At 42.4% G+C, this 27,685-nt stretch overlaps 1 protein-coding gene and 1 long non-coding RNA gene across 2 annotated transcripts; one reads left to right on the top strand and one right to left on the bottom strand.

The window, feature by feature from the left end:
• Positions 1 to 4,732: 4,732 nt before the first annotated feature.
• On the bottom strand, positions 4,733 to 5,911 carry LOC140579492 (uncharacterized). The gene is made up of 3 exons (XR_011983493.1): positions 5,681 to 5,911; positions 5,073 to 5,182; positions 4,733 to 4,867 (listed from the first exon to the last, which is right to left on the bottom strand). It is a non-coding gene; the product is annotated as an uncharacterized lncRNA (long non-coding RNA).
• Positions 5,912 to 10,850: 4,939 nt separating this feature from the next.
• Positions 10,851 to 27,183, top strand: LOC111840466 (alpha-2-macroglobulin-like). Its single transcript, XM_072702018.1, has 32 exons — positions 10,851 to 10,919; positions 12,424 to 12,444; positions 13,465 to 13,630; positions 14,010 to 14,094; positions 14,415 to 14,529; positions 15,292 to 15,409; positions 15,491 to 15,600; positions 15,843 to 15,995; positions 16,142 to 16,387; positions 16,611 to 16,674; positions 16,752 to 16,897; positions 17,071 to 17,217; positions 17,609 to 17,740; positions 18,217 to 18,404; positions 18,551 to 18,776; positions 19,010 to 19,130; positions 19,233 to 19,354; positions 19,650 to 19,701; positions 20,773 to 20,856; positions 21,175 to 21,351; positions 21,647 to 21,725; positions 22,215 to 22,371; positions 22,914 to 22,988; positions 23,309 to 23,471; positions 24,026 to 24,216; positions 24,312 to 24,527; positions 25,048 to 25,166; positions 25,355 to 25,445; positions 25,991 to 26,059; positions 26,155 to 26,260; positions 26,682 to 26,766; positions 27,011 to 27,183. Exons 3-31 carry the CDS (start codon positions 13,528 to 13,530, stop codon positions 26,729 to 26,731), a joined length of 3,705 nt encoding a protein of 1,234 aa, XP_072558119.1. The 5' UTR covers positions 10,851 to 10,919; positions 12,424 to 12,444; positions 13,465 to 13,527; the 3' UTR covers positions 26,732 to 26,766; positions 27,011 to 27,183.
• Positions 27,184 to 27,685: the final 502 nt, after the last annotated feature.

Below are 27,685 nucleotides of genomic sequence, written 5' to 3'. Positions count from 1 at the left end.
TTTTTGTTATTTATAAAAAAGTATACTTACAGGATGCTACACTTTACCACACATCTGCGGCCTGTATCGGTGCAGACTAGAGGATGATGGGAAAATGGAATTCCGAAAAGGATGAGGTGACGCAGGGATGGTTCTTTGTTTTCTGCCTGTGCAGTGGAAGAAGACCAGTGCCAAATGAAACTGAATTGTATGGCTTCCCACCTGTTCTTCGGCAGGTTCTAAGACACATTGGCGTCTTTGCTGTGAAGCATCAGATCAGCTGTCGCCTCCTGCCTGTGGCTGCAGTCATCATGTTTTTGAATGAGTATTCTGCATGTTCCTCCTGAAATGCATTGTTTTTGAATGAGTATTCCGCATATTCCTCCTAAAATGCATTGTTTTTGAATGAGTATTCTGCATGTTCCTCCTGAAATGCATTGTTTTTGAATGAGTATTCCGCATATTCCTCCTAAAATGCATTGTTTTTGAATGAGTATTCTGCATGTTCCTCCTGAAATGCATTGTTTTTGAATGAGTATTCCGCATATTCCTCCTAAAATGCATTGTTTTTGAATGAGTATTCTGCATGTTCCTCCTGAAATGCATTGTTTTTGAATGAGTATTCTGCATGATCCTCCTGAAATACATTGTTTTTGAATGAGTATTCTGCATGTTCCTCCTGAAATGCATTGTTTTTGAATGAGTATTCCGCATATTCCTCCTAAAATGCATTGTTTTTGAATGAGTATTCTGCATGTTCCTCCTGAAATGCATTGTTTTTGAATGAGTATTCTGCATGTTCCTCCTGAAATGCACTGCTGCCGGTCTTTAGGTTTATTACCTTGACAGCTCAACAGTGTTCTGTTGGACTCCCAGAAGGATTGTGGTCAGCAGAATGGTCTAGATTTTTCAGTGGTATGGTTCCAAAGCACACTCCTGGATTCTAGCTCGACATCCTTCATCTGATTCTGATTAAGCACTTCCACAGGGCCCAGAGTCCCAAGCCTCTTAGTCATCAAGTCATATTTCACTATTGACCAAACCTGCAAGTGTGCCCCTGCTAACTGAATGTTGGCAAGTAAGTATAGTCAACAGTTTGTCTCAGTCCACAAGCCTTTGTATCTTTTGATCTTCCAGGTTTCATCTCATCACTGTTCTCAACTTCAGCTCGTTGTTTTAGTTTCAGTCTTTGGGTTTGGTTCCTGAATTCTGTGTCTGGTTCATGTTTACCAGTGTCACTGTTGGCACCCTCACTTTGAATTGTGTCCAATTGCCTGGATATCACAGTTCAGTGCCAGATTCCTCCTGCTCTCGGATCTCATCCAGCAAGTTCTATCTAAATGCTATGCTGAAATTGTCTACCACAAGTACTACAAAGTCCTTTTTCATATAGGGTTTCCATGATTCAATCTCCTACTCAGCATTTCTGCAAAATGGTGCTAACAACCAAGTATCAATACTTTGAAATGATATTAAAGAATTTCTTAAGCTGCTTGATAAGGCTGCAGGTTTCAAATCTAAATACTATTAATGCATTGTGCTTCTGTGATGCAAAGTATTGGGGAAGTCAACACAGAAAAGGAAATTGAGTGATAGTTTGGATGATTTCTTACATATTACTCAAGTGCCAGACAGGCTTGTCTTTTTTCAGAGTAGGAGAGTGCAGGAGAAACTGTAAGGAAATCCTCAGCTACGCTCTCCAGCTGCATTCACAGTTCAGTAGATAGTGCCACCCACAGGTTGCTCAGGTGTACTGCAACAGCGATAGCACATTCTTAATGACATGCTGAACACAAGGTCCATCTTTCTCTGAAAGGTCACATTTCACAGTCAACAGCCACATCACCCCAATCCTTGCAACCTGAAAAACACAGAGGCTGAATTTATACCTATATATTACAGTACATTTTATTTCCGTATTTTTAATTTTTTTTACAAAGAGATGGCTAAGAGAATTGTATACATTCACCCATACAAGACCTATTTATTAGGATAGACAATACATTCAGCCATTCAGAGATATGCTTGATCTGTGCAGAACAGATGCACTACCAAAGCCATGCGGTGCAAGCAGATTACATTAGCTGTTCCTGTGGAAGGTTAAGTGCCCATACAATAAAGCTATGCCTTAAATACAAAAAATTAAATAAAATCCATCAGGCACTTAAAACATGTGCAATAGGCAAATGGCATGTCACATTGTATTTCTGCATATATTTGGTGATGCAGGCAAGTATGATTTAAAGCAGCATGTCATCACAAATAATACTGATTACAAATGTCTTCAGCTAATACTCCGCTACAATCACGCCTCCTAACACTGATCTGAATAATTTCTACAGTCTTTAAAGGTACCACACAGCAGCTGAAAGTAATATATTGCAGGTTAGAAAAAAAAGAACAGGTTATCAAAAAGAAAAGTTGTACCGGTCTACCTACCAAATTTTAGAAATGTTGTAAAATTGTTTTCATTGAAATATCTAGGAATTAGAATGAGTCACTGTATAAGGGACTGGCATTATTTGTGGAAAGCCAGTCTTTAAGTGCAGGTCTCAGTCATAAAATGACAGATAAATTCATGTATGTATCTAACTGAAAATCTACAAAAAACAAAACCATAATACATAATTAAATATTTGATATATATCCATCCTCGTTAAACCATTCTGGATGGAACTGACATTTCATATAGTATATAGTGATGGTATGATATCGTCATATTCCTATTAGAATGCAGTGCTTCAACTTTCTAGAATTTGTGAATGGTGCATGGACTACGTGCTAAATTAAAGAGTTCTTAGTGGTGGAGATTTAACTTATAAGTGGACTTGGACTGCATTTCAAAAATGTTTAAAATACATGCTATGCAGCAGCACGGTGGTGCAGTGGCGCAGTGGTGCAGTGGTTAGCGCTGCTGCCTCCTAGCAAGAAGGTCCTGGGTTCGGTCCCGGGTCCTTTCTGTGTGGAGTTTGCATGCTCTTCATGTGGGTTTTTGCCAGGGGGCTCTGGTTTCCTCCCACAGTCCATTGGCCCTGTGTGTGTGTGTGTGCACACGCCCTGCAGTGTGTTGGCGACTGCCGAGGGTTGGTTCCCGCCTGTGCCCGTTGTTCCCAGGATAGGCTCCGGGCCCCTCGCGACCGCAGTGGGGATTAAGTGGTTATGATAATGGATGGATGTGTGCTGCTATCGTGTGTGTAAGATATAAACCTTATTGTCTCAGCACAAATTGTTCTGAAATATGTATCCGTAAAACTGTGTGTAGAGCAAATCAAGAGAGATTGGTCTGCTTAATAATCTCATTGTCCCTGAAAAATACCCATTCATCCATTTTCTGTACCTTCTTATCCTAAGCAGGGTCACGGGGGTTTCCCGTCCTACCCCTCCTGAATATTTAAAATTTTAAATCATATAAAAGAGGAAGAAAAATCACCAAAGTGTGACAGTTGTGCTGAATATACTTTGGTAAAAGGATTTTAAAAAGTCTTGTTTTTTTGATGACAGATGAAAAACCTCTACAGACTGTCTGAACTGTGTAAAGCGTGTGACCCTGGGAATGTTCCTCCAATCCAGAAAGGCAAAAGCACATTTGTTTTCATGCAGTCAAAAATCCCAGAATGACAGGAAGTGACATCGCAATGAATAGGAATCCTGAAGTACTCTGGATAGTTAGGGCAGAGCAAACAGGAACATTTCCTGAAATGAGACAAAACAGACAATCAGAGTCTGACACCTATACTGTGACATCCCAAACATCAATTACAGAAACAAAGCAAGCTCTCCCTGAATTTGGTAACCTTTACCTTAACTTTGATATGGCTTGCACGTTAATGGTGAATCAGTTCGATGAATAACAAAATGAATTACAATATGCATTAAAATATGAAGCCATCGTGGCTCCTTGAAGGGCCACAAGTTTAAATTCATAGGCTACGGTGTGCCCATGGCGAGCCGTTTTAGGGTTAATTCATACCCAGAGAATATCACAAATTCAGTTCTAACTAGACATAATTCTATTGTAACCAGTTAAAATACCACTTTCTGATATCAGGACGTCAATTGTACTATTGTTTATTAGTAATTAACTAGTTAAAACTGAATTATTGGTATCAGAAATTGGATTTTCAACTAATTCAAAATTTTATTTCCGTACCACCACCTGGCATTCTGACTAGTTAAAACTGAATTCCTGATATCAGAAATTGGTATTTTATCTACATACATTTCCAACTCCCACTGAAATAAATAAGAAAAACATTTTGAATCTCACTAGCTAAAATAGAATTTCCAACATCAAGAACTGCCATTGTAACTAGTTGAAACTGAATTTCCGATATCAATAATATACATTTTATCTCGTTAATGTTGAACTTCTGTATCAGAAATACACACTGTAACTTGTAACAATAGAATTTCTATCCAGAATTGGCATTATAACGAGTTAGAACTGAATCAGTGATATACTTTAGGTATGAATGACAGACATAAACAGCTCGTCACATGTGGCTGCGGTTGCATGCTAACATTTACTCACTGGGGTGCAATGCCATGCTATTCTCCAGGGCTACATCACCCTGTATGACCCGGCAGGTATAGGTGTAGGCTTTTTCGTCAGAGGTGCCGGGCAGGCGGGCGTAGACGAGACGGCACAAGGTGGGGTTCACCAGGCTGACATTTGCCCTCCTCTTCAGGTCGAGCAAAGGTTGGGCCCCAGGTCGGGTGCTGCCTGCCAGCCTGCTGTCCTGCTTGAACTCACAGTAGGGGCCAGGAGTTTTGTATGTGGGTGGGAACTCGCAGTCCACCCTCAGGTTCCTCTCAAAGTAGGTAATGCAGGGGAACATTTGCGGGCCTCTTGGTACATTCCCTATTACCCATGCGCCAACACCTGAGACTGTTAAATAAAGGGCAAAAGTAGATTATCAATTATCAAAATTATCAAAATATAAAGACATGACCACTTAGTACTCTTAAACTGAAGCATCAAACCCATCATTACAATTTTCTGGTTTATAACAGTTGTGTGATATATTTGCATGCAAGGAAGAATTCCCATGTAATTGCTTTTGTGACATCAGCCATATACCTTTTCACCTTACCTAATAAAATAGAAACGACCGCAGACAAACAGGACTCCATATTGCTTTTCTTCAGCCCTCTGGTCCAGGGACAGATCAAGAGCATTGCTTTAAGTCTTTAAATTATAAACCTGCATAAACAAAACACACAAAAAAACCCTTTATCATAATACCGAATGCAATATCCGTGGATTAAAACATTAATCCACATCTAAGAATGGTGGAGAAAAACTACAAAATTGCGAAGGCCAATTAAAACGAAAACAATATGAAAATCACATCGGTGGTCTTGTTTGCAACATTCCAGGACAGACCAGCCCTTAGATCCCTAGATGTTAAGGAAATTATTAATTTTCTAATTATACGCTTTTTAGTTATTTTCAGAAAAATCAACGATTACATAAATGCTCGAGCGTTTTATTGCATATATAATACAGCGAACAGCATTTATGATACCGCTTTATGATACTGCATCAAACGCTGCAGCTAACATTTATATGCAATAATACTAATACATCCGACGATATCTAACTAACATTGCATTGAATATAAACCAGAGGTTATGTCATTCGTAGTCCTCGTAAACGTGTTTAGTTAAATCACAATAATAAGAAAATACAACGTTTCACCTGATGTAGAATTGGTCCTTTTTCGGGAACCGGGATGCACCGTTTTATAACGGCAAATGAGACGTGAGCAACTGGGAGCTGCAAGTGCTGAAATACGATAATTTTTCCAGCCGGAGATATCCGGTCAGGGAAGGATGTGGTTGTGTTCTCCGCCTGTGTGTTTCATGCCCTTCAATATTAAGACCTTTTGTAATGAGCTACGGACATGATTTATTTGTAGATTGGACTAGATTCCACCCCCCCTGTACAGAAAGCCACTTAGAACGGTCCACTTTCCGGTCATAGTGACGATGATTTTTTTTTTTTTAACTTTGTTTATTGGGTTTTGCCAACATATACAATTGTGTCCAAACAATTATAAATATTTCTAAAGAATACGTTTGTCTTTATATAAAAAACACATAAAAATGGGAAATATTTTGCATACCCAAACAACTTAAACAACTTACGAGAACTAACAGCCACACACACACACACACACACACACAAAACCCCACACACATCAGTCAGCTAGTGGTAGACCAATGCAGCTACAGACATTCATAATCAGACATCACCACATCTCCAAGCTGTCTCAATCACTTGAGTCAGGAATGAGTTGGAGGTCTGTCCTCCTAACAAAATGAAACAATGGACCCCGTACTTCCCCAAATTTACTAGAGCAACCACTTAATAGCTGTCTGGTGTGACATTGTGGTACTGTAGGTTTCCAGTTCAACACAATCAGTCTTCTAGCTAATAAGGTGGCCAAAGCTAGAACATCTTTTTCGGTTTTGGACAGGAAAGACAATGAAGAGGCAACCCCAAACAATGCATTAGGTTCAATTTTCTCTCCAATTACCTCTGACAGAGTGTTGAAACCAATAGCTATACAGGGGCGGGCAAAGCCAGAACATATGTGGTTTGCAGGAGAATGCCTACATCTATCACACATTATACCAGACGAGCCTTGGTATAATAAACACGGTGTACCACTTCACACTGGATGTATTCACTTTAAAATCTCTATCCAGACCTTCTCAAAAATTGCCATTCCCAAGTCTTCCTCCCATAGTGATTTTATATAGTTTAAGGGCCGGGGACGTAGAAGATTAATTTGATTATAAATATATGCAGTAGAACCTTTCAGAGTTGGAAGTTTAGTCAAAAAACCATCTAAAATTGTGTCATTTGGTAAACTGGGACGGTGAATAATTTTGAACATGGACATTCAGTGTGATGTTGATAAAATAATAGATTTTAAAATAACATTTAATGCATTAGCTGTCATTAGCATAATAAATGCTGTTTTTTTGTATGTTTATTTTAATTAATAGTTATGACCCATTGTGTAGAGGTAAAAAAATAGGTGGGTAAACTATACATGCCCTGCACTACCACTGAAACCAACCCATCATCAACTCCAGAAGCCACAGCACGGCCCGATATCGTAGGTTGGCCAATGGCGACCCATGGGCCTGTTCGGCCCACCTAGTACAATATTTGGGCCCCTAAAGAGGTTTCCTGTTTTGGTTTTCATTTAAAAAATGTAAGTCGTTATCTCACAAAAGCTTTGAACCTTTGGACAGTCCATGTGCAGAAGGTTCTTTTGTGTGGACTTCTGGCATCTGAACAGCATGACCCAGAAGGACTCATACCTGCTGCCCCGGATCAACGATGCACTGGATGACATCGCCAGGTCAATGTTGTTTAATAATCATAATAGATACTTTTTATTGATCCTTGTGGGGAAATTCTTTTCTTGCCTCCCCCAACTTGCTCTCTGTATGGGCAGCCACCCATAGCAACACCCAGGGATTAAGGGTCTTGCTTCAGGATCCACAGACATGCCGTGGCTGGACTTGAATCAGCGACTTTCCAATCACTGGTACGGAGGCTTAGCCCACTGAGCCACACACTGCGCCCTTAGACCTCTGAAGTGAATACTGGCAGGTTGAACTGGCCCCGCATACCCAACCTAAGACCACGCTCACCCATGTTTCCGATTTCTCTAACAACGATTTCACAGTGGACGGAGGTCTCCATGCTGGACCCAGAAACCAAAGCCTTCTACTCCCAGTGGGGGGCATTTCAGAAGCGTGTCCCTAAACAGCACTCAACAGCCACTGTAGCTGCTACTGCCCTGGAACCTTCGACCCATGGTCCTGTTGGCAGTGCGTTGCGCAACAGGATCTAGTACTTTGGGGCAGCAAAGACACTTGGGAAATTGCAGAGCTGTTTCTGCTGGTCCGGCTGCAGCCGGAACACCACAGTATTTGTCTATTGTTGTGATATGTGCACCACCCAGAAAAGACCAAGCGGCCAGTGCAGAGTGCCAGACCTACCAGGTGGGGGCACCGATGGAAAGGGGTTGGTTGTCCCAAGTCCATTTCTCTGTAGCAACTCCAGGTATCTCTATGTCCTCACGGCTATAGAATATTTTACACAGTTCCAGATCAGAGAGCAAAGAGCAGCAATCATGGCCAAAAAGCCATGGAATCATTCATAAAGGAATTCTTCTGCCATGTTGGTCTGCCCCGGAAGAGCTGCATAGTGACCAGGGACACACCCTAGTGGACTTGTTGTTCAGGCCACCCCCAGAGCTGGAGGGTGTGGGGGAGCCATACTTGGAGAACTTATGGTGCCTCTGGGAGGGTCTGAGGGGTGTACAACTTCTGACCCAACAGCACCAGGGAGCAGTGACCACCTGGCAATCACAGACAGGACTGGGGTGAGGAACTAGAGAACCTAGAGGAAACCCCATGATGACACAGGGAGAACATGCAAACTCCACACAGAGACTTGAACCGAAGACCCAGAGGTGTGAGGTAACAATCCTGACCACTGCACCACCATGCCACTCCCACAATAATAATTTACTCATCCATTTTTAGTAGCCACACATTTACCTGTATCTTAGTGATCCAATGATTATCATGGCACTCACCTACAAAACTGAGAATAATAGAGCTTCGTCAATTTTCTGGCGCAAAATATTTTTTTGGATTGAGGTAAAAACCCGAATAAAACCCCCTCATCACACCCCGCATCCATATGTAACAGCTAGTGCTACCTGTCTAACCTCATTCCCCTGCTTTTTTTCTGTCTTCTCTTCTCATTGTGCCGATGGGAGAGTGACCTTAATAAAAAATTGTCCTGAACGCGAAGATTTCAAGTGCTAGGGTCGTAACGATACCTATGACCACAGACAGTCTTAAACATCTCAGCTATGACAGCTTGCTTGAGTGTCCTAATACTGGAATAACTGCTTACTTGCCACACCAAATATGCATTTCAGTGACAATTTAATGTTATGGTACCTTTCCTTAACAGTATGAGGTATGGCTACCATTCATGTAGGATCTAGAAGTCTCCGCATATCTAAAGATATAAGTCAAAGGAAAGATGCATAGCACATCAGAGATCATTACCTCTATCGTAGCAGATGTCGATAAGGCATGTCAGTGACCGTAATGTTATCCTTCAGTCAACAGTGTAAAGAAGTTATTTGTACTGTAGAAGTGCAAGGTTGACCAGACTGCAGACACGGCTGTTAAACCAGAGCAGCGCCAGTCTCGTGGGTCCCTGAAATTTCTCATATTAAAAATGTCTAAAGTAGCTATCCTGTTCTGTCTTCTGTTCGTCGCCTGTCAAGCAACCAGAAGTCCGTAAGTAAATAAAAGACAGAACTTCTTGCCTGTAGTTTTTCAAACATCACATGCGCGGAAATGCATCGTCTCCTTTGGCTGCGTATAGTTATACATACCTTTAGCTGACAGTTAAAATTGAATGTTACCAAAAAACCAGGGTTCCTGTTGCAATCGTTTAATTCTGATGTGATTTTATGATTGCTAAATGGGCGTGTGCAACCTTGATTCTGAGTATTTTTTTAATGGAAATAGCAAAGCAGAGAATCAACTACTCAAATAAAATATATAGAGAGATTTATCCTTGATATCATTAAGGTCTGAAAGCTTATCAGCAGCGATTTTACCATGGGTGCAATTGCACCCCTTACTCAATAAAATTACAAAGCTATTTGAACATATTAAGTTAAACAGAATAAAATTATATTGTAATGTATTATTTGAAAATATGGGTTGTGCTAGTCATATCAATGCTTAATGACAATTTCTGTAAATGTATTTGCTGTTTCTTTACGAATTCATTTATCTGGCTGAATGCATTTTAGACTGTGAGATATAAATCCTCAATAAATCAGTCTTAGCTCTGATTCAGTTCTGCTAATTTCACTGTGTGTCTGAAGGCTCAGTAACCTATGCTGTATTTTTTGTAGTGTTTTCTGGGTAACCTTCCCAGGTACCATCCAGGGGGGCTCTGAGGCCACAGTATGTGCCCATGTCTTTTCCCCTAATGAGTCCCTAAGCCTGACTGTCGCACTGACGCACAATGACCAGAAGAGGACACTGTTTCTCAAACAGATGGACCAAGACTTCTATGAATGTTTCCTCTTTCAGGTAAACCATCTACTTAGATATGAATCACAAATACCAGACTGGGGGTGGGGTGTGGTGAGGGTGGAGGGCGATATGTCCCCCCGTGTTTTATAAAGACTACGCTGCCTGTACTCCTTATGGTAGTCTAGTAATAAGTCATCGTAGTAAGACATCATTATTTTGTGATCTTTATGTGTAATTACGCCAATATCTGTGGATTATAAGCACTATTATATAACAATATTTGTCCTGTTGTCTACAACTGCAGGCTCCAGTGGTGAAGGTAGCTTCTCATCAGAGCATTGAGGTGGAAGTCCAAGGGGCGTCCTTTCAAATAACAAAGAGAAGCGACGTAACGTTTACACCCATGTCCTTCTTAACGTTCATTCGGACTGATAAACCTGTTTACAAACAAGGGCAGACAGGTGACCCTTCCCCCTCATTGTCTCTCTCTCTCTCGCTCTCTTTCTTGCACAATCGTTTGACAGTAATTTGTGCATTTTGAAAACTGTTCATAGCTATGCGTTAATCAGTTTGGTGAAAAACACTGAGAGTGATACTAGGCGAGTGAGAAATAGTGTTGGTGCTGAGTATGAAAAATTCTGGCCAGCACAGCGATATTTAAATGGATATCACCGTTTCACCATTGGTGCATTGGTTAACATAGGAATTATAACATTGGGTATTATGTAATTTACTCATATTGTGATAAATTCATGTTTGCCCCCCTTTTCTGTCCCATCTTTTTAGTGCATTTCCGTATATTTACCGTGGATGAGAATTTGAATCCTGTCAATCAGCTGGTAAGTAACAGGGATTGCTTCTTAAATCTCAAACTTGTAAGTGCAATGCGCTGTTCTCGTTTATCCCAATTTTTTCAAGGCTAGGTTTAGGTGAAACATTATTGACAAATCACAGCCTCATGGTATTGGGGGAGCACTATCCTATGCTAAGGATGGCTTGTTTGCAGTAGTTGCACTACATTGGGCTATTCAAGGGTTTATTTGTCATAGTGACAGGGGGAATGGCTGTGGCAGGCCTGGTTCTGGGAATAAACAGGCGTGGGTGTTCAAAGGTGATTGACCGGTGCCTCTGACTGAAAATGACAGTGAAATGAAAGTTGGGCTTACTCAGCACATTGGCCGAAATCGAGGACAAGGCGGCGCAGCTGGTCAGGACTGCACTGTAGCCTAAGACGACACAGCTGGTCACATGGCTGCACTGTAGCCATAGGTGATGCAGCTGGTCAGGGCTGCACTGTAGCCTATGGCGACGCAGCTTGTCAGGGCTGCACTGTAGCCTATGGCGACACAGCTGGTCACAGGGCTGCACTGTAGCCTATGGCAATGCAGCTGGTCAGGGCTGCACTGTAGCCTAAGACGACACAACTGGTCACAGGGCTGCACTGTAGCCTAAGACGACACAACTGGTCACAGGGCTGCACTGTAGCCTAAGATGACACAGCTGGTCACAGGGCTGCACTGTAGCCTATGGCGATGCAGCTGGTCAGGGCTGCACTGTAGCCTATGGCGACGCAGCTTGTCAGGGCTGCACTGTAGCCTAAGGCAACGCAGCTTGTCAGGGCTGCACTGTAGCCTATGGTGACGTAGCTGGTCAGGGCTGCACTGTAGCCTATGGCAATACAGCTTGTCAGGGCTGCACTGTAGCCTAAGGTGACGTAGCTGGTCAGGGCTGCACTGTAGCCTATGGTGACGTAGCTGGTCAGGGCTGCACTGTAGCCTATGGCAATACAGCTTGTCAGGGCTGCACTGTAGCCTAAGGTGATGCAGCTTGTCAGGGCTGCACTGTAGCCTAAGGTGACGCAGCTTGTCAGGGCTGCACTGTAGCCAAACCTTTCAATTGTATTTTATTTGTATAGAACATTTTCACAACATTACACTGTCTCAAAGCACTTTACATTATCCCTGCCCAAAGCCCCCATTGAGCAAGCCAGAGGCAATTGTGGCAAAGAAAAACTACTTAAAAGGACTAAATATTGGGAGGAACCAGACTCAAAGGGGGAGCCCATCCTCCAGGGGCTGGCAGAGGAAGTCAAATTAACAAGATGGCAAAGTCCTAATTTGCACTGTCCAAGATTTAAGTCTCAGTGTGGGGGTGTAGACAGGTGATGGCACCCTCCGCTACTGTCCCCCCCTGAATCTGACCTCTGAGAGCTTAACAAATGTAATAGGTAACAAAGCTAAATATTGTGGGAAAGTACAGAGTTATTGCCCAGTTTCTCAAGGGGTGCAGTGTGGGTACAGCCATTAACAGGGCTCTTGTCTGCTTGTTTCCTTTTTTCTGCAGTATGACCGCGTGGAGATACAGGTAATCAGGCTGCATGGTGACAACACAAGCTCATGGATCAGAAACGTGTGATAACACCTCAATTGTCCAAAACATGGAAGGTCACGGGTCTGTCACCTGGTCTGTCGATACTCAGACGAGGATCCCAACTTAGAGAACAGTCATGAAATTGAAAATAAACTGTCATAGGAATAATGATATTTTAAACTAGTATCATGGTTTCATCGCTGTACCATTAGTGTTTGATCAGTACTAATTACACAGACATATAGGAATCTTGCTTGAACCAGTAAACTTGATGTTTTTATTGAGTAAATAGTTGAAAAAGCATACATATACAGCTTTGGAAAAAAATTTAAAGACCACTCTATATTTTTAAAAAATCTGCATTGTTAAATCTTGATTTAATCCTGGTTCTGCTGGTAAAAGGCACAGGCTGGTTCCTGGCTCAAAGTTCTAAGGCATCAGTACACAAGAATAAGGTGAAGCAGGAGACAATGGCAATTACCAAAAACCAGCCAGATAGAGGGCAGAAGCAACTTTCTAATGCCAGAGATGACCGTCACCTTATCCGGCAGTGTCTCATAAATCGGAGAATGACCTCAAGTGACCTTCAAAAAGAATGGGAAACATTAAGTGGTGTGAAGTGCACTGCTAGGACAGTTCATAACAGGATCGTAGAAGCAGGACTGAAGTCCCATAAAGCAAGGAAGAAGCCCTTCATCAATGAGAAGCAGGGAAGAATCAGGCTGGAGTTTTCTAAAAAATGTATATTTTACACAAGTGTATATACATAAATTGAGAAATGAGTGAAACTGAAAATTTTGCCATGGCTCTTAATTTTTTCCAGAGCTGTATATACAATCCATATAGAAAAGTATCATACATTTACATTTTAACGGTTTTCCTAATTTAAAACATTTTTATGTTTTATTTTAGATGTATTTAAGAATAAGTCTTATCGCATAATTGTTGCAGTACATTTCATGTACAGGTGGAAATTCTGGAGTTTAAATCCTCATGTTCTGCCTTCTCCTGCAGTCTCCTGTGGGGCATATAATTGGCCAGTGGGTCAACACCACAAACAATGGCAGAATTCTGCAGATGTCCTTCCCACTGAATTCTAAGGCAAACCCAGGACGGTACAGACTCTCCGTGTGGAGCCAGACTGGCCACGTTCAAGAAAATTTCAAGGTTCAAGACTATGGTGTGTTTTATAGCGAAAGGTTGAGTCTAATTGACAGATGTGTGCCTGATGGATTCCATAAGTCTCTACCCTTCCTCTTGACCAACAGTTCCAGGTTCCCTACATCTATATTTACGAGGGTTATCAAACATTTTTGAGTTTCCCCTCATTAATGCACCTGATATGACTCCTTGTGCTAATTACACAGCTCTTGAGCTGAATCATTTGTGGTGGGACAGGGAAAGAACTAAGCTACACAGGGCTCTGGACCCCCAGGACTGGAGTTTGACATCCCTGGTCTATAAAAAATGCTGCTAAATTATTAGCTGGTCAAATTAGCAGTAGAGGAAACTTGTATTCAGAACAAACTAACTTTCATTCATCTGGTACTTGTATTTAGTTTTACCAAGGTTCCAGGTGGACCTGAAAGTGCCAGAGGAGGTCAATGTCTTGGAAAAGGAGATTGAGGTTGGAGTGTGTGGCAAGTGAGTGAGATCTTCTGTTGTTTGTGTCACGGTTGCACAAAGGCACGGACCGCGGAAGCAGAGGCAGGACTCAGGGAATAGGGGAAAACACAAGATTTAATTCTGGGCAATTCGGAACAGGCAGACATGATATGAAGTTAATGACAGAACTGGGGAAACATACTCAAACATAGACTTAAATACATCAGACTAATTAAGAACAACGAGAAACAGCTGGTAACACAGGAATTCCACACAAGGTAGCGAGGGGGCGCTAATCAAAGCATCAGCTAGTGTTCAGGAAGTCAGACGGAAAACTTGGGTTTGCTGCATTTCTTCAGGTATACATATGGGAAGCCTGTGGCTGGCGTAGCTTCGCTGAAGTTGTGTCGAGAAGTTTACAGTTATTCAGAGGACAAAAATGCCACTGACGTCTGTCAGATGGAAGACGTTCAGGTAGGTGGGAAACCTGCACAATAAGTGCCTCATCATTGTCAATTATGTTCTGCATATGCACATAATCTCACTTTCTGACATCATCATTCTGTTCTTATTTGAGGGTATACATGAACTGTATATTACTAAAATTAACTTATCTAGGTGGTGCAGTGGGTCAGTGTCTAGCCCTGGTGCCTCACACTTCCGGTGGTCAGGCTAACTGGCATCCCTAAATTGCCCATAGTGTGTGCATTTATGAGCCTTGCATCCTGGGACTGGCATCCTGTCCAGGATATACTCCTGGCTTGTGTTCTGCTGCCTGGGATTGGCTCACAGCCTCCATATGATCCCACTCAGGATAAGCAAATGAAAGGTGTTTGGATTAACATCTCTGCACCATTTATATGCAATTATTACTGACTGTACTGGCTGTTTCAGGAGAAGCTTTTATCTACAAGCGACCAACCAGTTGAGTGCTCTGTGACTGTGACTCTTTATACTCAGCTGGACGGTGGAAACAAAACCTTGGTCTGGCTTTGTACTTTCTGGAACTGAACTTTCCACCTCTGGTTCTGATGTTAAAATGTGTTTTTTTTTTCCCTGAGCAAATAAACACTTGCTACTCAGATAAACATCCTAAACCGCATAAGACTTTTCAAAGTATTGTATGTGTTGTATGATGATCACTAACTTCTATCTTTAAACCACTCCAAATTGCAGATTGCTACAGAATGAAACATTGCTCTCCCTTCTGAACATGTGATACACTTATTTCCTCAGGTCAACAAAATGGGCTGTGCCTTCCACCGCTTCAGCGTGTCCCATTTTTGTTCAGTGAATTGGGATGATTTTGTACAGTCGCTGAAATTCACCATAAAATTAGAGGAAGAAGGAACAGGTGAGGGTACGGTTACACTCCATGTGGTGTAGGAGAAGTGCTAGGAAACGTGTTTATGGGAATATGAGTTTCTTTCTCTAGGCATCTTCCTAGAAAAAACAGGTCGGATAAGCCTGAATAATGTTGCCGGAGAGTTATCGTTTGTGGACACGCCCAATGTTTTCCATTACAACTCCACCTTTGAGGGCAAAGTAAGTTTGGAACATCAGACAAATGCTGACACCTCCAAGGACTCCACATTTCTGATTTATTCATGGATTTTGTAGTCCAAAAGGCTATAAGTATATCAATAAGAGTTTTTTATTTCTGTACTGAATTGGTGCTGGATTTTAATGCTGTCCCTCAGTTTTCCAAAAGACTTAAGATTAAAGAGAATAATCCAGTGCCTTTGGAAATGTACAAGCAAATATCTGCGTTTTGTTTCTTTTTTCAGATAAAAGCAGTTGATTATAAGAATTTGCCTATCGCCAATATGAAAATTTATTTATCTGATTATTCCTGGACGAAGAATATTACCACTGATAGCAATGGTGTAGCTTCCTTCTCCATAAACACAAGTATTTGGTCTCAGTCAAATGCACTTCATGTAAGTTCTTCTCCCTTGAATGATTTAAAAAAAATATATATATATATTTTGGCTTAAATTTTTCTCCTTGCGATATTTCTCCCCTGTTCAAAAAGACTCTCTTTTTCAGTGCCAGTGAGGTCTAAGGTAGCTGGTTTACTTTGCAGGGAAGCATACGCAAGGGAGAGAGCTTTCCAGGAATGGAGTATCTCGCTTTCCATGATTCCTACACACACCTCACTCTGTGGAAGCCCAGTTCCGTCGGACCTACAGAGCCTCCACAGCCCCAGAGTTCCCTGACCATAGATCCAGTGGAGGACACTTTACCTTGCTGGTCAGAGCAGCAGCTCCGCTTTCAGTACGTCGTAGTCGAGGAGACTTCCAAAAGTGGCTCATTGGACCTGTTTTACCTGGTTAGTTCCTGATGGCAAAGTATTTGAGATGAGTCTCACACGTGCCAGTCACGCGAAAGCATGGGTTTGCTCATTTTTATTGTCTACATCAACTAGCAACCAGTTTTAGACTCACAAGGGGCATTAAAGAATGTAGATTTCCTCATGCACTGATATAATTACTTTAAGTAACTGCTGCTCCCTTGAACTCAGCCTGCATTGAGCGTGTTTTCTGCCTCTTAAGGTCTTGTCCAACGAAGGAATTACCTCCCATGGTCGTATTCCAGTTGCACTGCAGGAAGGCAGTGGTGAGTTTACTGCTGTGCCTCAGTGCTGATGGCGCCTCTTACAGGATGAGAAGAGTAATTTACTCACTTTGTCACAGTGACCAAGGGGGAGGCATCCATCCCAGTGCAAGTGACCCCTGATTTTGGAAAATGGGGAGAAGTGCTTGTCTACTCTCTGCTTCCTAGCAAGATTGTGATTGCGAACAATATGAGATTTAAAGCAGAAAAGTGCTTCAGAAACAAGGTATTGTGTGTGTGTGTGTGTGTGTGTGTGTTACATCGTTTCATGCACTGGGGAAGAGGGCCAATCTGACTGTGTTTCTGTCTTTGTCTGAGGGTATGCTGTGTGTTACTTTACCGTGTGTATACTGTAAACACGTGTGTGTGTGTGTGTGTGTGTGTGTGCGCGCTTTCCAGGTCTCCCTGCAGTTCTCACACTCTCAAGCTGTCCCAGGGGAGGGAGTGAACCTGCAGCTCAGAGCCCAGCCTTGGTCTGTATGTGGCCTCTCTGTGGTGGATAAGAGCGTGCTGTTGATGGATGACAAGAGGCTAAATGTAGAGAAGGTAGGTGCTGAGCCTGCCTTGTATGACCTTCCCCATGCCCTTGGAGTCCCTATGTTGTTATCATGTTATACAGGTATCCATCGACTTACCTCCGGGTTCGTCCCGGAAGTGAGGACCTAAATGTGGACGTATCCTGATCATTATAGGTCAGAGGTCAAATATACTGTATAACGTAAGATACAATATCACACACATTTAATTAAACCTGGCAGTGCAATAAGTTTGTTTTGGTTTTTGCCACGTACTGTATGTCTGCTACATCTGCTACGTGTGTTCTCTTGATAAATTTTACTAATGTACATAAGCACGATGAACTCTTACTCAATTTGACGTAAGGAGACTGATGGCTGTACAAATTTTTGTTTTGGTGTTTTTGGTCTTTGGTGAACAGTTTGCTACTGAGCGTGGAAGATCACATATGATTTGGGGGGAAAGAAGAGAGTGCCTACCTGTGAGGGCCGCCCGCTCTGTACAGGATGAATACGTCAGTGGAATCTCAGAGGCCAGTATCAGAAAGTTTAAGGTAAGGTGGCAGTCTCATAGTACCATGCTTAGCTTAGCTGGGGATTTGAGTCTCACTCCCGGCTCTGAATGTGGAGTTTGCCTTTACTCCCCATGTTTGTGGGTTTTTTGGGAGACGTGTGGCTCAGTGGGTCAAGACTCTGTGCCCAAAAATATAAGGTCATTGGTTCGTGTCCCATGGTTGATAAACTGATTTTACCATTGGGTCCTTGAGCAAGGCTTTTAATCTCTGTTGCTCCAGGAGCTATCTGACCCTGTGTTCTCATTAGGTATATCGACAGCCATATAAGTCAATTTGCAAATAATCATTTGCTAGGATAATGCCATCTGGGTCTGTAACTGTTGATTTTATTTGGGAGAATGGTGCTTTTCCTGTGTCATACAGCAGAATCCATTATGCAAAGATCAACGTCTGAAAGCAAAGGGTGATATCGCAGGTTGCTAAGTCACCCTGTTTCTGGTGTCGGTTGTTTCTAGGAAATGGGTCTGAAGATTGTCAGCAGTTTCCGGGAGCGACCACAGTGTGTGAAATTTTTGGGGAGAGAGTTTACTCTGGAATACTTTCCATATATGAGATATGCTGTTGGGGCATCAGGGTCCGTTGCTATGGAAAAGTCGCGCATCTTCTTCCCAGAGACATGGGTTTGGGACCTCATAGAGGTGGGGTAAGTGAAGACCACAGGTGAACCTTAAGATTACTGAAACTTGAGGTACTGATTTGGTATCTCACAAGTGTGAGTTTGTGTCTACTTTGATATGGATGCTTTTGAACACGCCTGTGTGACTGCATGTACCTGTTCCCCATCTGTAGGGAGTCTGGCTCCTCTGTAATTCATCTCACGACCCCTGACACCATCACCTCTTGGGAGACGGAGGCTTTCTGCCTGTCCAAGGGGGGTCTGGGTCTGGCCACCCCCCCATCGCTCACTGTCTTCCAGCCCTTCTTCGTAGAGCTGACTTTGCCCCACTCTATAATCCGTGGGGAGCGCTTTGAGCTCAAGGCAACAGTCGTTAACTATGAGCCCAAGTGCATCATGGTAGGTGAACTACCTGCAGAGGTTGCTCTATTAATGAATCAACTAAATTTCCATTATTGTCATATTGACGTTTGTGGCAGTCCTTCATCTGTGTGGTTCTGTATAAGTAATTGATTTGTGTAGATTATGCCGAAGAGTAGATCATACGGAATATCAGTAGGAGATGTATTGGGGAGGGGGGGATCCATCGTATAATGGAGACTGAATTTCCAAGCATGTTTCCTGGCTCCTAGGTGACTGTAACTCCAGCACCTTCCTCCAACTACATTCTGGAGCCTTTTACAACAGAGCAATACTCTACCTGTGTTTGCCAGTGGAAGACCTTCCGCTGGATTTTGGTGCCCTCTGTGATCGGTAAGTTTCGACAGGTCCCACCCCCATAGAAAGTGAATTGTTGCTGTAGTGTTTTTAATGCTGTGTGATACCACAAATCTCCCCGCCCCCCCCTCCGACCAGGGTCCGTGAACGTGACCGTGAGGGCGGAGGCAGTGGAGTCACAAACCGTGTGTGACAACGAAATCGTTAGCGTCCCAGAGAAGGGGCGTGTCGACACCATCACTCGCAGCCTGTTGGTAAAGGTGAGCAACTGTCACCTTTGTCATAATTTCGCTTTGCCATCTACTTTTGCTGTTTTCTAAGCAGTGTGGAAGGACTGCAGGGTACATGCTTAATTAATTGAGGTTTCAGAATATAATTGCATTATTCTGTAATATACGTAGTATTATCATAGCTTTAGTGGTCTGGACATGGAATTCCAGAATTTACGGTTTTGCCAGAGATTATGTCAAAATGGATGCACCATACAGCTCTGCTGTTGTTTAGCTTTTGCTCCGCAGTTCATAGCCGCTCTCACCTCGTCCCCCTCATTTCCAGGCAGAAGGAACTGAAAAGACAGTCAGTCACGGTTGGCTGCTGTGTCCCCAGGGTAAGACACTGTATCCGAACACTGAGGAGATCTGTCTGTGTCCAAATGGTAGGACAATAGTCAGGGCTGGATTCCATGTGCAGATGATTCATGAAGTCCATGAATGTCCTCAAGCAGTCCATCCGAGTCACTTGCTTGTCTCTTTCCATTGTAAGAGACACATTTGGCATTTTTTTTGCTTGCTCACAAATGGCACATATTGTAATGACTTAATGTACCCTATTGATATGGTGACATATTTCAGCAACTCAGTATACAGGTATCTGTTGACTTACATCCTGTCGAGGCGCGTTGGACCACATTTACGTCTGAGGGCCATAGTAAGTAATAAAACTGATGGGGAGTTTCCTGAAAGTGGACATAGTAGGACGCTAGCAGGTGTATCTATCACTTAGTGTAACAGGTGCAGTTGAATGGGCAGCGCTGCCGGCTGTATAATGACCCACTGTCATATCTAACTGTAATACAGTATGTATACAGTAATGTGTATGTGATGGACAGCTACAATAAGCAGAGAGATACAGCACCTGCACTGTGCTATTTCATTACATACAAACAAACTTACTGTACTGTGCAAGATAATGTTTCACTGAAGCTTCAGGTGCCGTGTTCTTTCTCAGCTCCCGTTGTTTACTACCGTATGCATCTTTTGATTTCATAGTGCAATTCGTACCTTATTTTTGGTGAAATATAAATGCAATCTCTTTTCATTATAAAGTGTTGTGGTTTATATTTACATTATTATTTGGTATAGAGTACTGTGTCTATGTTAGAGTACTGTATTTAATTAATACCTTACCTGTCCCCTATAACTATCGAGATATGGCCATATTAACTTGTGTCCGGTGGTCCCCGTTCCAAATGCGGATGCAAGTCGATGGATACCTGTATTCAGTAATTCAGTTGAAGGGCCTCACTCAAAGGTAATGGCAGTAGTCTTTAGAAGGGCAGTTAGACCATAAAGGAGCCTCAGGAGTTTCTGTATTCTTCTTTGAAGGGTGTGTGTGTGTGTGTGTGTGTGTGGGGGGGGGGGGGAGCAGCATGCCTGTGATGACATTGCATGTTCTGCAGGTGCACTCCTCCACGAGGAAGTGATGCTGCAGCTCCCTGCCGACGTGGTGGAGGGCTCAGCCCGGGCCACTGTCTCTGTGATTGGTATGAGCACACTCAGTCACTGACACTGGGAATAATACAGTCATAGTCGGAGGACCGTGCATGTTCGGGTCTTGAAGGTCAAACACCGTTAGCATGAGCACTGCTGCCTGAAGTAGCCCTGGACACAGTTAGAATCCATCCAGGCTGCAAATTAGTCTTTACTAAATCTATCTGCCTAACATGTTTTATTAGTAACAAGTGAATGGTTTTCAAATTGATTTTGGAATTTTTCGAAAGAAGACCTTTCTCAGGGATACCTTGTATCCAACTAGCCCAGTCTGTATGGATAAATTCATGTTAATGTCCACTCCTCTGCAGGGGATATCCTGGGCAGAGCGTTACAGAACTTGGATGGGATGCTCGCCATGCCGTACGGCTGTGGGGAGCAGAACATGGCGCTGTTGGCCCCAAACATCTACATCTTGCACTACCTGAGGGCTACACAACAGCTAGACCCCATCCTGCTCCAGAAGGCCACCCACTTTCTGAATACTGGTGAGAATACCTGACTTCAGGTGGGTTTGTTCATCTTCTGACCCACATGTAAGAGTAGGCCATGGTCACTGTCTGATATTTAGGACAAGCTTGGTGACCCAGTGGTATTAGGAACCAGGAATAGATGCAGAGGTGAGATGGAGAAGGGAAGACCTACACAACCAAATGGGTTTCTGGGCTTTTATTTGGTTTGGAATTAAATTGGTTCTTCAGAAAACTGAACACTTGTAACAGTACAAAACAAGAGGAGTGTTAAAAGCAAGTATATAAGAAAGGATGTTGTTCATACCAACAGGCTACCAGAGGCAGCTGAGGTATCTGCATGTGAATGGAGCATTCAGCACCTTTGGTCATGGAACGGAAGTGAATAGCTGGTATGAACGGCTGATCGCAAGTCCATTAATGGAATTCATGTGTATATTTGTGTGCATCTTTTCTTACCTTTTGTGAAAATGTCTCTACAAAGACAATAACTCCTGGAACCCAAAAGGAATCTTTTTTCCACCTTATTTCAATACTTATTTTCAAATGTGGGTGGCGCAGTGGTGAGGCAGTTACCAAATTGCCCATAGGTGTGTCTGAGTGAGTGAATGGTGTGTGAATGTGCCCAGCAATGGTTTGGTAGCCCATCCTGGGTTGTTCCCTGCCTTGCGCCTGTAGGCTCCTGGTTAGACTCTGACCCTGAATAAGATAAGCAGTTACAGAGAATGGATGGATTTTCAAATGTTTGCTTGCGTGCAATAGAGAAATAAGATGTATTTTGCCCTATAAAGAAATGCAACGTGTACTAACATGACAGTGATGTTGTCTACTTGCCTGAGTGCAGCACAAACACCCGTCTCAGTCAGCACCTTCCCTTCTAGGCTGACGGCATTTGTGATGAGGTCACTTGGCAGTGCGCGATCTTTCATGTACGTCGAACCCAAAGTGATCAATGGTGCGAGAACCTGGCTGCAGTCTCAGCAGAAAAAGGACGGCTGTTTCAAAACTGTGGGGACCCTATTTAACAAAAGGATGAAGGTCAGGAAGAAAGGAGGCCCTGGGAAACATCTTAAAACGAACAACGATAATGAAGATGTTTCCTTAGTTTTCACTCTTTTTCAATGGTTCTGAAAACAAAGTCGGCAACACTTTACTTAAAGCACCCATTTATAATGCATTTTAGATACCTTCATAATGCATTATAATGCATTCATAAAGTATTATAAACACGGTTATAACTAATAATAAAAAAGACATAACACATTATAGCCATGTTTATTATGCATTATGAATGCTCTATGAAGCTTTCATCAATAATGCACTATAAATACCTTCATAATGCATTATAAAGGCTTATACTGTCCATTATAATGCATTATGAAGGTATCTAGTAAAGTGTTACCACAAAGTCTTTATTAAAAAAACAGAAAGCTGAAAATAAAGGACCTGTTTTGCATGCTTAGTTTTTATAAAGTGAGAAGGTAATATGATTATTTTATTTGTGTGTAAGATGCAAAATGTGAATAATGTCATTATGTTAAGTTTTTGTTTTATATACAGTAGACTGGTTGGTCTTTTAGGGTGGTGTGATGGATGATGTGACTCTCACCGCCTACATCTCAGCATCGATGCTGGAGCTGAATACAAGTGCATCTGTAAGTGGTCCTCCAGAGAGTTCCTGGGGCCCTAACCCTTTGATCGCCTGCTGATGCAGAGCTGATTTTCATGTGACAGGCAGTTAAATCAAGCACAGAACTGTGCTCAAACCCTTTGGCTGTAACCCCATGAAGACCGAATAATGTTTTACAGGACGTGATTTTCAACAAACAATGAATGTGCAATGTTAACCTTCACTGTCTATGGATAATATAGTATAACCAGAAGAAATAATCAACTGTCAACTATCACCACAACCACCTGACTGACAAAATCATAAATTTTTCTTTGATGCAAATATATAAAACTTCCTCTCTAGAGCCCAGCACTAGCCAAGAGCTTGACATGTCTGAGGGAGGCCAGTCATAACCTGAGTGACATCTACACAACTGCTCTACTGGCCTACACCTTCAGCTTGGCCCAGGAGACAGACACCAGTGCTCGCCTACTGAAGTACTTGGATTCTGTTGCCTCCAGTGATGGTAAATAGTGCTTCACTTGGCCTGACCAGTAAGGTATTCAGTTCATAAACTCAACCTGTTTCCACCAGAATAGTCAGAATAGAATGAGTATTCAATCATTCATTAATTCATTCATTTATTTATTCATTCATTCATTATGGTGGATAAGCTTTGCACTGTCTCGTGCCTTTCAATACAAGGGTTTTTCCCAGTGAGGATGTAACAAAAAGGTGCATTGCCCTTGAACACTTGATTGTGGTACTCTGTTCCTTCAGTAATACCCCACTTTATTTAATAGTCATATAAAGTTCTTACATTATGTTGGATGACTCTTCATTATCTTGGAAGCATATGAATAATGTAACAGAAACTCCATTTCCTGGCCTGCAACTACAGTGAAAGTAAGTTTGATTTTATTGGAGTTTGACTCGCTCAGCGCCGTCCTTCCCTTCTTTGAGTCAGTCTGATCTCACGTATCTGAAATTCTGGATGCCACAGATGCCGGATATACAGGACATCGGACCACGGTTTACCCATGTTAGTTGCACGATAATGAACCATGGTACCATCCACAGAGGGCCTGCTTCACTGGTCCCCACCAAGCTCAGAAGCGTCCACCTCGCTGTCAGTAGAGTTGACCTCTTATGTACTCCTGGCTGTCCTGAGGCGGCCGCAGCTGTCCGCCGCTGACCGGGGCTACACCAGCCGCATCGCAGGTTGGCTGGTGAGGCAGCAGAACCCACAAGGAGGCTTCTTCTCCACGCAGGTACCGACAGGGCCATTTCGCTATCAGCTGAGCCCTGCCAACTCTGTTTCTATCTGCAGTCCACAGCAAAGGTGGGACGATTTCTTTGTCTGTAGGACACGGTGGTTGCCCTCCAGGCATTGTCCCGCTATGCTACCCTGGTCTATAGCCCAGGAGGGGCCAGCACAGTCACAGTTCAGTCCTCCGGCGGTGACCTGCACCACTTCACAGTGGATCAAACCAACAAGCTAATCTACCAAGAGAGGGAACTACGCAGCATCCCAGGGCGCTGTGTGATAGAGGCTCAGGGCAGTGCCTGTGTGTCTGTGCAGGTTGGTGTGATACACGTCCATCCTTTCCATTGTTTTTGTGTAAAATAATGTACTTATGTACACTGCCAGTGAAACGTTTTTCCACGCCATAGGTTGTTACCACTTTGACAAAGTCAAATTGTATGCTGTCCTTTAAATGCACAAGTTAACTGTTTTCTCTGCTGTTATAACTGCTAGAGGAGGTTGTTGATGAATCGAAGGTATGACATTTTCTTCCTAATAAAGGTACTCAAATGGCGAACATACTGCACATTTCTTTAACAAATAATATTGAGTGTATTTTAGTAAATGTTAAGTGAGTAACATGCAAATGTAGAAAATCTCAGTGTGTGCAAAGACTTTTGACTGGTAGTGTGCATACATTAATGTCTTGTTGAAAAATTTAGCAGATACCTTTGTCATCAGAGTGTATTAATTTAGGAAACTGTGTGATTGGCTAGCCTGAACCACTGCTGATCCTCCTCTATTCCCTCTACTACAACATCCCTCCTACTGCTGATCCTCCTCTATTCCTTCTCAGACAGCACTCTACTACAACATCCCTCCTACTGCTGATGGTTCCATCTTCAGCATCACGGCTTCCACAAAAGGCAACTGCACTAGCAGTGGACGGCACCTCTTATTCAACCTGATTCTCCAGTAAGGATGTACGCTTCATTGGGGGCTGCTCCACATGGGATGCACCACGTGTAAGGCAGATGCTGTCCACTGGAAGCCACACCCCACGCGTCGATTTTAGATTGGCAACCCATGGGAAGTGTGTGGTTTAAAGATCCAATAATTGGTACTTCAGAATGATGCGTGAGCACAAAACCTTATCTCAACAGATACAACGGCCCAAGAGACAGTACAGACATGGTGATTGCAGATGTGGCAATGCTTTCTGGGTTCGTCCCGGAGGCAGAAAACTTGAAGCAGGTGAGCTGGTACCAGACATCAGGAGAGATAACTACCCCGGGGTCAAATTGACCCCAAAGGCACATGTCAGGTGACTTTTCGCATAGTAACAATTATTGTAAGAATGTGTAAGAGTTTCGGTTACCGTTAAACTCTCAACTGACTAACATTTGGAACTTAAAGTGTCAATTCCAAACAATGCTTTTAAGTGAGTTTAAAAAATGAAAACAGGAAGTTCAACAATTCATTACACCCTGAAGCCAGGAATCCTCCCTTGCAAATTACAGGGATCTTATTACGCAGGATAGCTCTTGTTTTTCCAAAGTATTCCAGACAATACAAGAGTAAAAATAGAACAATAGCAAAGAACCTTTCTACTACCATAGAAACCGACTTATAACTCTTAGATCCTAAATGTATTCCTCCATTACTACTTCGAATGAGTCATTAATGTATCTTGTGTAAATAATATACACTCTGACATCATGGGATATCTCTGACATCATGGGATATTACTGAGGACAAACAGGAGAAATCTCCTCACACCTCCCGCCCTTGTTCTGCAGCTGGAGGACTCTTCGGAGGTTGACCGTGTTGAAATTGAAAACAACCATGTGTTGCTTTATTTTACAAAGGTGAGTAGATCAAGTTTAATATTAATGCTTTTCCCTACCATATCTTTTACTGTATGAGGAGATTGTGTTGTACTTGACCCGATGTTTATTTACAGCTGTTGCAGAATAATGCTACAGAAATCAGCTTCAAGCTCAGGGGTGAGGTTCAGGTGGAGCACCTGAAGCCAGCCACCATCGAGGTGTACGACTACTATCTGCCCAGTAAGAAAATGCAGCAAGCGAAGCAAACTTAAATAGGGCGATTGTGGCATGTAGAGAGAAGCCAGGCTGGAGTACCGGTTTATGACCCTGACAACTGCTGATTCAGGTCTCAGCTGACATACCTCTAAGCAAGGTGCTCAACTGGAAATATGCTGGGGAAAAATTCAACTTGAGTGAATAACTATAAATGAAAATACAAGACATTCCGTAATAATGTCAGCCAAGCAAGACGTATAAATGGATGAGACTTACTGATCAAAACTATTTTTCAGCATTGTATGTAAATTCAATCTGGTGGACTGCTCATGCTACCACAGGCCTCACTCGGCATAAATCTATGGAGTGTTTGTGTAATTTGCATGTGTATAGACCCCATTGGTTGCAAACGTCCCTTCCCTTACAGCATGTCTGTTCCCTGCAGGTGACCGGGCTGTGACGAAATACACTTCAGTTTGTGCCAAAGATCAATGACACGTGGGCAATTTCTCCCCAACAGAGGAAGTATGGTAATTTGGTATATAAATAAATAATCCGAATCCTTTTATTCACCAAGCACAAAAAGTACAAGGGGGTGGCAATAATAATGTGCAAACACTGGATGCTTTTAGTCATTTTTTATTTAGGTTTTGAAAATACAAATAATACAAAAAGTTGACCATATAGTATATTTTTAAACAAACTTTGTCGTCGAGGTTCTGTCAACTTAAAGATGTTAATGATCCTGCTTAATGTTTTTTTCCCATTCTATAGGATACAAAAAAAAAAGAACGGCAAGAGGGACGATGAAACATCTAGCATATTCCGGACTCCCAGAACCCCCAAGTGTGGCACATTTCCAGCTACAGATCCTCCCTTGGTGTGTCCATCTGTCAGAGTGCAATAAATTGAAATTTGAATGCAGAATTTTCTTTTAAAATCTGTTTTTGTCGTGTGTGCAGTGTGTACTTTTATTAAAAATAACATTTTCATCTCAACAAATTATACATACACATACACATCATACTTGTCAAATTGGGGTACAGCCCTCATCATCTGTTGTGTTACAGTGCCATCTGGTGTATACAATTTTTCTTCAACGTGCAGAAAAAAATATATTACAATTTAATCTTTGAGCTACTTTGCCACGAAAAAGCGTAACATGCTAACTATTGAGGAGGATGGCTTGTTCAATGCCACACTACCAAAGTCACACTATGATGTCTATGATGTATTACTAGTACTATTGCGAAGTACGCCCATAAGAACAGGGTGATACATTCATTTTGTAAGTAATGTACTATGCACGGTGTATTAACTTAATTAGATTTTATTACTTCTCTAATATAATTACTAAATATGTACATTGCGCAATTTAAAAATCATCCGCAAAGCCTTGAATGTACTTTGGGTGCGTAATGCAACAGTGATTAATTTTGTAATGCAAAA

Source organism: Paramormyrops kingsleyae, chromosome 18 (assembly GCF_048594095.1).
Source record: "Paramormyrops kingsleyae isolate MSU_618 chromosome 18, PKINGS_0.4, whole genome shotgun sequence".
Lineage (NCBI taxonomy): Eukaryota > Metazoa > Chordata > Actinopteri > Osteoglossiformes > Mormyridae > Paramormyrops > Paramormyrops kingsleyae.
The sequence above is the reverse complement of the archived record's forward strand: the minus strand, read 5'-3'. Positions and strand labels throughout refer to the sequence as shown.